The sequence below is a fragment of the Ictalurus furcatus genome, chromosome 3 (genome assembly GCF_023375685.1).
Source record: "Ictalurus furcatus strain D&B chromosome 3, Billie_1.0, whole genome shotgun sequence".
In the NCBI taxonomy this organism is placed as follows: Eukaryota; Metazoa; Chordata; class Actinopteri; order Siluriformes; family Ictaluridae; genus Ictalurus; species Ictalurus furcatus.
The window spans coordinates 34,389,168-34,401,230 of record NC_071257.1 but is presented as its reverse complement, the minus strand read 5'-3'; the positions used below and the strand labels follow the sequence as shown (position 1 = coordinate 34,401,230).

Below are 12,063 nucleotides of genomic sequence, written 5' to 3'. Positions count from 1 at the left end.
AATTGATTATTCTTCCCCTATCTCTATTTTTAAAAATACTGAAGGTGTAAAATATTACAGGACATTTAAAAAAAAAACTTTTTGAAGTTCAAAATGATTATATATATATATATATATATATATATATATATATATATATATATATATATATATATATATAAACAAATGCAATAAATATGTAGTTTAGTTTATTACAATTATTTATTTATTTATATATACATTTTTAGAGACTTTATTTTAAGCTTGATTAGACCTTTTCTTGCAGAAAATGTAGACAGAAATGCCCATGTTGCATCTGTCACCGTCAGCCATATTGGTTTAGGAGGAAAGCTCTTAATGGTGCCACACAAATCAGCATCATGGTGTGTATGGCTTGGATGTGATTTTTCATATATTACACATATATATTTTCAGATATTATCAAATATACTTCAATATATTTCATATATTCTAAAAAACAGCCTTTAAATGAAAGCTGTAAGAATGCAGACGCCATATATGAAAGGGATACGCACGGACGAATGATTTGCATTTAGCTAGTTAATAACTGAGACATGTTTAATAAGATCATTTGTTGTTTCTACTTTGTTGATTGTACTTTGTGTGCAAAAGCCAAGGTTTGCAGATCATTAGATAATCTATCAGGCTTTCATACAGCTTCCACTGTACAGTTACTCTCGTTTCACTTCCTCTAAGGCGGCATACTTCCTGAAGCTCTAACCATGAACGTCGCGTTTCAGAGGAAATCACCTACAAATTCATAAAGAAAGTAAGTTTAACACAAAGACATTAATTATTTCAAAACTACAACTGAGTGTAAAGTCCTATTACACGTGTATGTCGAAAAATCAGGTTTAGCATTTTAGAAAATTATATCAAACAAACAAACAAACAAGAGGGTAAATCATTTCAGATAGGAGACACATTGGTTTAGATTCCTGTATGTGATTTATGCTTTGAAATACTTTTGATTTAGTGGATAATTACTTATAGATTATTTACTTATAACTTAATTAACTTGGACACTTCCACTGTCTCAGGAGGAATAAGTTTCTGTTTCCTGAATAGTGAGAGTGAGGAAGCAGATACCAGAGACACAGGAGAAAACCACACCGAATAGTGTATGACAGCATACGTATATCTCTCTCTTTCGCTGTATATCTCTGTCTCTCTCTCTCACTGTATATCTCAGTCTCTCTCTCGCTGTATATCTCTGTCTCTCTCTCTGTATATCTCAGTCTCTCTCTCTCTCACTGTATATTTCAGTCTCTCTCTCTCACTGTATATCTCAGTCTCTCTTTCTCTCACTGTATATCTCAGTCTCTCTCTCTGTATATCTCAGTCTCTCTCTCTCTCACTGTATATTTCAGTCTCTCTCTCTCACTGTATATCTCAGTCTCTCTTTCTCTCACTGTATATCTCAGTCTCTCTCTCGCTGTATGTCTCTGTCTCTCTCTCTCTCTCTGTCTCGCTGTATATCTCTGTCTCTCTCTCTCTCTCTCTCTCTCTCTCTCTCTCACTGTATAGCTCTTAGAACTTTGTCAGACATAAAGCTGTAACATTTTTTAACACGGAAATGTTTACACTTTGCATATTGAATGTTTTATTTATAGATCATAAGAAGGAGACACAATGACCAAACCACGAACTCTGAATGGACTGAAGCAGCTGGAGGAGACTGGATTTGGTAAACCTTATCCAAGACACGGACTCAAGCTGCTTTACTGGTTTGCTAACAACTGTCTCTATTTTGATGACGACAATAAGATGTGCTGGCAGTACGATCCAGAGGAAAGATACTTCGGTTTCCACCTTTTTGAAAACAGAATTGACAAAAACGGTGATCAACTCCTGCCTGAGGTGGAGCTTGACTACTACATGGTGGGCAATCTGAGGAGAGCAGGAGCAGACGACCTGCCAGATTACGTTCGGGAGGATTATATCCAAAACCGTAATCACAGCGAGAGAAACATGGACCGCATCATAGTCAGCGTTGATGATGAGTGGTTTGACAGAGTCTATGTGACCGAGCACAGTGATTGGACAGATTTCAACAAGGAAGCCACGTACTGCATCAGCAGGGGCCTCATTATGATTATCAGGCGGCTGACCTTAGAGAATTTTCTCACAGAAACTGGGTACTGGACAGAAGAGGATTCTGATCAGAGTTATACAGAGGATGATGATGATGACGATGATGAATATGATTATGTTGTCAGACAAATTAGGGGCTGGACACTGGAAGCGAACACTGATCCGATTACTGGGTATTCAAGACTGCCATCGGACTCTGATCAAAGATCTGAGGAAGAAGGTGTCGACAGTTCTGGGGATCATGATGAATACGAAAACTGCTGCAGATGTATCATACTCTAAACTCTGGGTATAAAAGATCAATTATAAAACTTGCACAAAGTGTACAGGTATTTAAATACATGACTGAACTATACCCTTCATATACGTTGGCCATACAAGTAAGACCATGTTATAGCACAGAGTCAGGTGGCAGGGAAGGGCACAAGTCCAGGTATGCAAAAGCTTTATTCAGAATTCAGGCGACTGGCAAACAGCATAGACAGGGCAAAACAAGAGAAAACTATTTTTTCATGTGGACAGAAGTTAACTTGGACACGCCCACGGTCTCAGTCCAGATCAGTTTCTGTTTCCTGAGAAGTTAACACATGCTGTTAGAAAGCCAGAGCAGAGACACATCTGAAACCCACACACACTACTGAACAACATCAGGAAAAACCTCTGGAATAACAGCGTTTTGGATTTTTATCATCATGATCATGCTTCCAGCAAATAATGTGTTTTCAGTACACTTTATGTACTTTTTTTAGCTGTTTGAGATGAAATGGTGGGTGGATCCTGGCAACTAAGCACGGATTCCTGGTTAGCAAACAAAAACCGACCATCAGTCCTGGAGGAGTTCAGGACACAGCTCTTGCTCTCCTGAACTCTCATTTCTGGACCTCGAACTATTTGATTGTTACTATTTAGAAGAGAGAGCCTACAATTCCATAGAAAGTAAGTTTAAAATGATGATGTCATTTCTTTCGGGGTTAACATTAAGCATTGAGTACGTGTTTAGATCTTACTGTTTTATTATAAGACTACATTTATATATATCATACTATTATTCTATAGTAACATTGAATACCACTTTGTTCAAAAGTAGAGCTGAAGATACAGTAAGAACATACACTGATCTGTGGAAGCCAGTAGGAGCAGTTACAGACACATACGAGCGGGGATGCCAGGGAATTTTGGATGATTCTTTACACTGTACAGGCCGTATCTCTTTGAACAATACGATCAATAAAATGTACTCAGTCCTGTAATGTCTGTGAGCATCTGAACAACTGAATTGCATCTCTGTACATTTTGGTGCCTTACACTATTCTTTTTCCTTCTCGTGTTCGAATACCTCCTGATATTTATGTAGCTCCAAAATAAAAGTCCTCTACATAATCTCGACTATATTGTGTAATCAGTTCAAAAGCCAATACACGTGACACTCATTATTCAAAAATGCATTTTTTAAAATGAAATTGATAAAGTTGTTGTTGTTAAGATTAAAGTAAGGCTTGTAATATTGAAAGGGTTTCTAGGTAATAAAGATATATTACTGAAAATCTCAGCCTTTGGCTGTTTTTTTTTCGTTTTTTTTTTTTTTCTCTCAAATGTATAAAATATTTATTTACCTATTAATTAAGAAGAAAATGAAGCTCGAGGTCGGTATAGGTCTGTTTACTTCTTGGCCATCCTATTTTTGAGTCAGTAACAAAACAAATAAAACAACAACAAAATTGAAAAGTAACTTGTGTTTCTTTTGTTTCTTTGTACGTCACAAAATGAAATCGTAAACAAAGTAAATTACAAAAAGGTCAGTTTTTTTGTTGACAGGGTGGAAATCGCTCTGTTGCTGAGGATGGCCCCACACGGACGTCCTAAAGATCAGTGAGGTTACCGAGGATGGTAACACTTCAGAACCATGAAGACGGCTTTGGACTGTAATTCACATGAACAGTTTTGCTATGATAGATTTAGGACTGCATTTACCGCTGAAAAAATTCAGTGGATGCTCAGACTTCCTGTGAAAACTATAACGTATTTCCTGGTTATTGTACCACACGACATTCAGTCCTCCTGGATTTATATGTACTGATATATCCTTGTGATCTATTGACATTTTCTGTAAGGAGACCTTTATTTAACACTAATGGAAGGAGTCTCCAGTGTCAGCACTTTGTAACAGTCAGAGGTAAAGCTGTAACTTTGTGACATGAAATTTTTACATTTTTCATAGTGAATGTTTTATTTATAGATCATAAGAAGGAGACACGATGCCCAAACCACCAACTCTGAATGGACTGAAGAGGCTGGAGGAGACTGGATTTGGTAAACCTTATCCAAGACACGGACTCAAGCTGCTTTACTGGTTTGCTCACGACTGTCTGTATTTTGATGACGACAATAAGATGTGCTGGCAGTACGATCCAGAGGAAGGAGATTTCGGCTTCCACCTTTTTGAAAACAGAATTGACAAAAACGGTGATCAACTCCTGCCTGAGGTGGAGCTTGACTACTACATGGTGGGCAATCTGAGGAGAGCAGGAGCAGACGACCTGCCATATTACGTTCAGGAGGATTATATCCAAAACCGTAATCACAGCGAGAGAAACATGGACCGCATCATAGTCAGCGTTGATGATGAGTGGTTTGACAGAGTCTATGTGACCGAGCACAGTGATCGGACAGATTTCAACAAGGAAGCCACGTACTGCATCAGCAGGGGCCTCATTATGATTATCAGGCGGCTGACCTTAGAGAACTTTCTCACAGAAACTGGGTACTGGACAGAAGAGGATTCTGATCAGAGTTATACAGAGGATGATGATGATGACGATGATGAATATGATTATGTTGTCAGACAAATTAGGGGCTGGACACTGGAAGCGAACACTGATCCGATTACTGGGTATTCAAGACTGCCATCGGACTCTGATCAAAGATCTGAGGAAGAAGGTGTCGACAGTTCTGGGGATCATGATGAATACGAAAACTGCTGCAGATGTATCATACTCTAAACTCTGGGTATAAAAGATCAATTATAAAACTTGCACAAAGTGTACAGGTATTTAAATACATGACTGAACTATACCCTTCATATACGTTGGCCATACAAGTAAGACCATGTTATAGCACAGAGTCAGGTGGCAGGGAAGGGCACAAGTCCAGGTATGCAAAAGCTTTATTCAGAATTCAGGCGACTGGCAAACAGCATAGACAGGGCAAAACAAGAGAAAACTATTTGTTCATGTGGACAGAGGTTAACATGGACACGCCCACGGTCTCAGTCCGGATCAGTTTCTGTTTCCTGAGAAGTTAACACATGCTGTTAGAAAGCCAGAGCAGAGACACATCTGAAACCCACACACACTACTGAACAACATCAGGAAAAACCTCTGGAATAACAGCGTTTTGGATTTTTATCATCATGATCATGCTTCCAGCAAATAATGTGTTTTCAGTACACTTTATGTACTTTTTTTTAGCCGTTTGAGATGAAATGGTGGGTGGATCCTGGCAACTAAGCACGGATTCCTGGTTAGCAAACAAAACCCGACCATCAGTCCTGGAGGAGTTCAGGACACAGCTCTTGCTCTCCTGAACTCTCATTTCTGGACCTCAAACTATTTGATACTATTTAGAAGAGAGAGTCTACAATTCCATAGAAAGTAAGTTTAAAATGATGATGTCATTTCTTTCGGGGTTAACATTACACACTGAGTACGTGTTTAGATCTTACTGTTTTATTATAAGACTACATTTATATATATCATACTATTATTCTATAGTAACATTGAATACCACTTTGTTCAAAAGTAGAGCTGAAGATACAGTAAGAACATACACTGATCTGTGGAAGCCAGTAGGAGCAGTTACAGACACATACGAGGGGGAATGCCAGGGAATTTTGGATGATTCTTTACACTGTACAGGCCGTATCTCTTTGAACAATACGATCAATAAAATGTACTCAGTCCTGTAATGTCTGTGAGCATCTGAACAACTGAATTGCATCTCTGTACATTTTGGTGCCTTACACTATTCTTTTTCCTTCTCGTGTTCGAATACCTCCTGATATTTATGTAGCTCCAAAATAAAAGTCCTCTACATAATCTCGACTATATTGTGTAATCGGTTCAAAAGCCAATACACGTGACACTCATTATTCAAAAATGCATTTTTTAAAATGAAATTGATAAAGTTGTTGTTGTTAAGATTAAAGTAAGGCTTGTAATATTGAAAGTGTTTCTAGGTAATAAAGATATATTACTGAAAATCTCAGCCTTTGGCTGTTTTTTTTCTCTCAAATGTATAAAATATTTATTTACCTATTAATTAAGAAGAAAATGAAGCTCGAGGTCGGTATAGGTCTGTTTACTTCTTGGCCATCCTATTTTTGAGTCATTAACAGAACAAATAAAACAACAACAAAATTGAAAAGTAACTTGTGTTTCTTTTGTTTCTTTGTACGTCACAAAATGAAATCGTAAACAAAGTAAATTACAAAAAGGTCAGTTTTTTTGTTGACAGGGTGGAAATCGCTCTGTTGCTGAGGATGTCCCCACACGGACGTCCTAAAGATCAGTGAGGTCACCGAGGATGGTAACACTTCAAAACCATGAAGACGGCTTTGGACTGTAATTCACATGAACAGTTTTGCTATGATAGATTTAGGACTGCATTTACTGCTGAAAAAATTCAGTGGATGCTCAGACTTCCTGTGAAAACTATAACGTATTTCCTGGTTATTGTACCACATGAGGTTCAGTCCTCCTGGATTTATATGTACTGATATATCCTTGTGATCTATTGGCATTTTCTGTAAGGAGACCTTTATTTAACACTAATGGAAGGAGTCTCCAGTGTCAGCACTTTGTAACAGTCAGAGGTAAAGCTGTAACTTTGTGACATGAAATTTTTACATTTTTCATAGTGAATGTTTTATTTATAGATCATAAGAAGGAGACACGATGCCCAAACCACCAACTCTGAATGGACTGAAGCAGCTGGAGGAGACTGGATTTGGTAAACCTTATCCAAGACACGGACTCAAGCTGCTTTACTGGTTTGCTCACGACTGTCTGTATTTTGATGACGACAATGAGATGCGCTGGCAGTACGATCCAGAGGAAAGATACTTCGGCTTCCACCTTTTTGAAAACAGAATTGACAAATACAATGATCAACTACTGCCTCAGGTGGAGCTTGACTACTACGAGGTGGGCAATCTGAGGAGAGCAGGAGCAGATGACCTGCCATATTATGTTCAGGAGGATTATATCCAAAACCGTAATCACAGCGAGAGAAACATGGACCGCATCATAGTCAGCGTTGATGATGAGTGGTTTGACAGAGTCTATGTGACCGAGCACAGTGATTGGACAGATTTCAACAAGGAAGCCACGTACTGCATCAGCAGGGGCCTCATTATGATTATCAGACGGCTGACCTTAGAGAACTTTCTCACAGAAACTGGGTACTGGACACTGAGAAAGGCCACTGATCAGGGAACTGGGTATTCGACACTGAGAACAAACACTGATCAGGGAACTGGGTATTCGACACTGAGAACAAACACTGATCAGGGAACTGGGTATTCGACACTGCGTAACGTCTCTGATCTGAATACTGAGTGTTCGATACAAATAGAGGACCTTAGTTTATTGGATAATAATAAAAATAAAAACCGCTGCAGATGTATTATACTATAAACTCTGGGTATGAATGATAAATTATTAAACTTACACAAAGTCTGCAGGTATTTAAATACAGTAAATGACAGTGATTTCTGTTGGTTCGAACAAAATCTACAACACCTAATTTCACCCCTTGGTCTAACCTAAACTGTACCCTTCCTATATGTTGGCCACACAAGTAAGACCATGTGACAACACAATGTCAGGTGGCAGGGAAGGGCACAAGTCCAGGTATGCAAAAGCTTTATTCAGAATTCAGGCGACTGGCAAACAGCATAGACAGGGCAAAACAAGAGAAAACTATTTGTTCATGTGGACAGAAGTTAACTTGGACACGCCCACGGTCTCAGTCCAGATCAGTTTCTGTTTCCTGAGAAGTTAACACATGCTGTTAGAAAGCCAGAGCAGAGACACATCTGAAACCCACACCCAGACCATCAGTCCTGGAGGAGTTCAGAACACAGCTCTTGCTCTCCTGAACTCTCATTTCTGGACCTCGAACTACTTGATTGTTGCTACTTAGAAGAGAGAGTCTACAATTCCATAGAAAGTAAGTTTAAAATGATGATGTCATTTCTTTCGGGGTTAACATTACACACTGAGTACGTGTTTAGATCTTATTGTTTTATTATAAGACTACATTTATATATCATACTATCATTCTATAGTAATATTGAATACCACTTTGTTCAAAACTAGAGCTGAAGATACAGTAAGAACATACACTGATCTGTGGAAGCCAGTAGGAGCAGTTACAGACACATACGAGGGGGAATGCCAGGGAATTTTGGTTGATTCTTTACACTGTACAGGCCGTATCTCTTTGAACAATACGGTCAATAAAATGTACTCAGTCCTGTAATGTCTGTGCGCATCTGAACAACTGAATTGCATTTTTTAAAATGAAATTGATAAAGTTGTTGTTGTTAAGATTAAAGTAAGGCTTGTAATATTGTTAAGATTAAAGTAAGGCTTGTAATATTGAAAGTGTTTCTAGGTAATAACGATATAATACTGAAAATCTCTCTGATCTAATGCCTTTAGCAGTTTTTAATATTTTTTTATTTTTTATTATCTGTCAAATGTATGTCATTATTCAACATATCGAATACCTCCTGATATTTATGTAGCTCCAAAATAAAAGTCCTCTACATAATCTCGACTATATTGTGTAATCGGTTCAAAAGCCGATACACGTGACACTCATTATTCAAAAATGCATTTTTTAAAATGAAATTGATAAAGTTGTTGTTGTTAAGATTAAAGTAAGGCTTGTAATATTGAAAGGGTTTCTAGGTAATAAAGATATATTACTGAAAATCTCAGCCTTTGGCTGTTTTTTTTCGGGTTTTTTTTTTTTCTCTCAAATGTATAAAATATTTATTTACCTATTAATTAAGAAGAAAATGAAGCTCGAGGTCGGTATAGGTCTGTTTACTTCTTGGCCATCCTATTTTTGAGTCAGTAACAGAACAAATAAAACAACAACAAAATTGAAAAGTAACTTGTGTTTCTTTTGTTTCTTTGTACGTCACAAAATGAAATCGTAAACAAAGTAAATTACAAAAAGGTCAGTTTTTTTGTTGACAGGGTGGAAATCGCTCTGTTGCTGAGGATGTCCCCACACGGACGTCCTAAAGATCAGTGAGGTCACCGAGGATGGTAACACTTCAGAACCATGAAGATGGCTTTGACAGTTTTGCTCCATCAGCGACAACCAAATTCCTTTCAGAAAAAAAAAATTGACCTTCTTTCTGTTTTAGGTCTTTTTTTATTATTTACAAAGAATAAATAGAAAATAACGTTGTTTTGAAACACAGTAGCTACTATTTCTGTCAATAAAAACAACATTTTTTATTTCAAATAATTATTCATGATATGATATATAGGTTACCTAAAAGACCAAATCTACATGTATGGTATAGCTGGTGAATAGTTTGGGTCTTCTAACAATACGTTTTATTTGTTTTTGTTTATATTTAATATAGACCCTGATAAGGACTGATCATGGCGGCTCCACAGACACTAAATGAACTGGATCATCTGCGGAACTCTGGATTCGGTCAACCTCATCCACGACACGGCCTCAAGCTGCTCTACTGGTTTGCTAAACGCTGTCTCAATTTTCATGGCGACCAACAGATGTGCTGGCGCCACGATCCTGAGGAAGGGAAATATGGTTTCCACCCATTTCAGAACAGGCACAATGAAAATGGTGTTCAAATCCTACCTGATATAGATCTTCCCTACTATGAGGTTGGCAATCTGAGCAGAGCAAGAGCAAATGATCTGCCTCAGTACGTTCGGGAAGATTACACCAACCACGACGATGAAAGCAATACAGACCGCATCATAGTCAGCGTCGATGAGGAGCGCTTTGATAAAGTCTATATAACCGAGCACCAAGGTCAGTCAAACTACAACTTGGACGCCACATACCGCATCAGCCGGGGCCTCCTTATGATTATCAGGAGGCTGACCTTACAGAACTTCCTCTCAGAAATGGGTTGCTGAAGGTATCCAAAAATACATCCAAGCAAAGTCCAGATGTTTAAGACGTCAACCATCAACCCCTACTTCCTGCTACACAACCGACAACAATCTACACACCAGTTCCGTCTCGTGCCATTTTGCAAATATTGCTATGCTTTTGCCAATACAAGCTTTACAAAGTTAATACTAGCCTTAATGCAGAAAATTTCTACCAAGTGCTGCTTGTAATATTTCAAATGTGTCTACTATAATAATTAAAAAATTGAGCATTGTCATGAAGTGCATCTGCCTAGTGTCTTCATTCCAGAATCATCTCCACACCTCCTCCTCATAAAGCAACCCGTTGTTCCAGTGAAGCTGCCTTGAGGGATGAGGAAAGCTCGTCAGCCATTTGTTTTGTTTTGTTTTGCTTCACACAATCAATGACTCTTCTAAAGCTGACATCACTACAGATCATTCTATACGTCGTTGTACACTCTTTCTCGTTTACCCTTTGAAAAGAAGTGTGAATTACGCACTAATTAACAGACCGTTTAAGTTATTTTGACAAATTAAAGCTGATATAAATGCTGTAATAATCTGAATAAATCTGCTATTGTACTTAATTTCTTGTCACCACTATACTCTTTACCTGGCATGTCTACATATGGTCTAAGCTAATCTGAATACTACGTCATAGTAAGTATGTTTTACATTCACAGCATTTTTATTATATTGTTATTCTCTTGCACTTCCTGTTATATCGGACACTTCTACACTAGAACACTGTCACTTGTCCTGTTTTAGTACTTACTGTACTGTCTTGTGTTGTTAGCACACATTTACACGTGTACTTTATGTAAAAATGTGTAGGTCTTATTTAGTTCCGTGTCGTCTCGTGTGGTTAGTGAGATGTTTTATGTAACACCGTGGTCCTGGATGAACATCGTTTCGTTTCACTGTGTACCGTACCAGCCGTATATGGTTTAAATCACAATAAAGCCACTTGATTTGACTGGAAGGCTATTGGTTATTTAAATAATCACTCTTTAAAACTGTGGTGAGCAGAAAAGCATCTCATAATGCACAATATGCTATATTTATACTACATGGTCAATAGTATGTGGACACCTGACTATCACACTCATATGTACTTGTTGAGCATCCCATTCCAGATTTCTTCCCTCTCCCGCGTTATAATAAACTCTACTCTTCTGGGAAGGCTTTCCATTAGATTTTGGAGCGTTACTGTGTTCATTCAGAGCATACGAGAGCATTAGTGAGGTTGAAGTCACTAATGGAAGAGTTCTTCCACCTTCTTCCAACCTTAATGCACCATGTTTTCATGGAGCTCGCTTTGTGCACAGGGGCATCGTCATGCTGGAACAGGCTTGGGCCTCTTAGTTCCAGCGAAGGGAAATCATAACGTTACAGCATACAGAGACGTCCTATACAACCGTGTGCTTCCGACATTGTGGCAACAGTCTGGGGAAGAAACACATACGCCCGTAATGGTCAGGTGTCCACATACTTTTGACCATATAGTGTATGTCTGACATTTACTGCCATTTCTGTTTCTTCACCTCCTCAGAAGCATTGTGATTACACAGCTGGTATATAATGGCATGCAAGGTATGGTATGGTATGAGGAATACAACAGCTCACAGAACAAGAAAAAAAAAAACCATTATGAAATGCTTTCTTAAACTTCAAAAGGCAACGTTACATCCAGATAGACCTGACTGACGAGTTACAGCTAACATTAGCAACGTTTATACAGCCGTATTGTTCATTCATACTTGTGTTTCTCAGCAGAAAC

At 38.2% G+C, this 12,063-nt stretch overlaps 1 protein-coding gene across 2 annotated transcripts; it reads left to right on the top strand.

Annotated features, from left to right (window-relative positions):
• The first annotated feature begins 2,898 nt into the window (after nucleotides 1-2,898).
• Nucleotides 2,899-6,058, top strand: LOC128606117 (uncharacterized). 2 transcript variants are annotated; one of them, XM_053622146.1, is made up of 3 exons: nucleotides 2,960-3,030; nucleotides 3,910-4,016; nucleotides 4,331-6,058. In XM_053622146.1, the coding sequence occupies exon 3, from the start codon at nucleotides 4,350-4,352 to the stop codon at nucleotides 5,091-5,093; it is 744 nt and encodes a 247-aa protein (XP_053478121.1). In that variant the 5' UTR covers nucleotides 2,960-3,030; nucleotides 3,910-4,016; nucleotides 4,331-4,349; the 3' UTR covers nucleotides 5,094-6,058. The 2 variants fall into 2 exon arrangements, with proteins under 2 accessions (XP_053478120.1, XP_053478121.1); XM_053622145.1 differs by lacking the exon at nucleotides 3,910-4,016 and having other exon boundaries at nucleotides 2,899-3,030.
• Nucleotides 6,059-12,063: the final 6,005 nt, after the last annotated feature.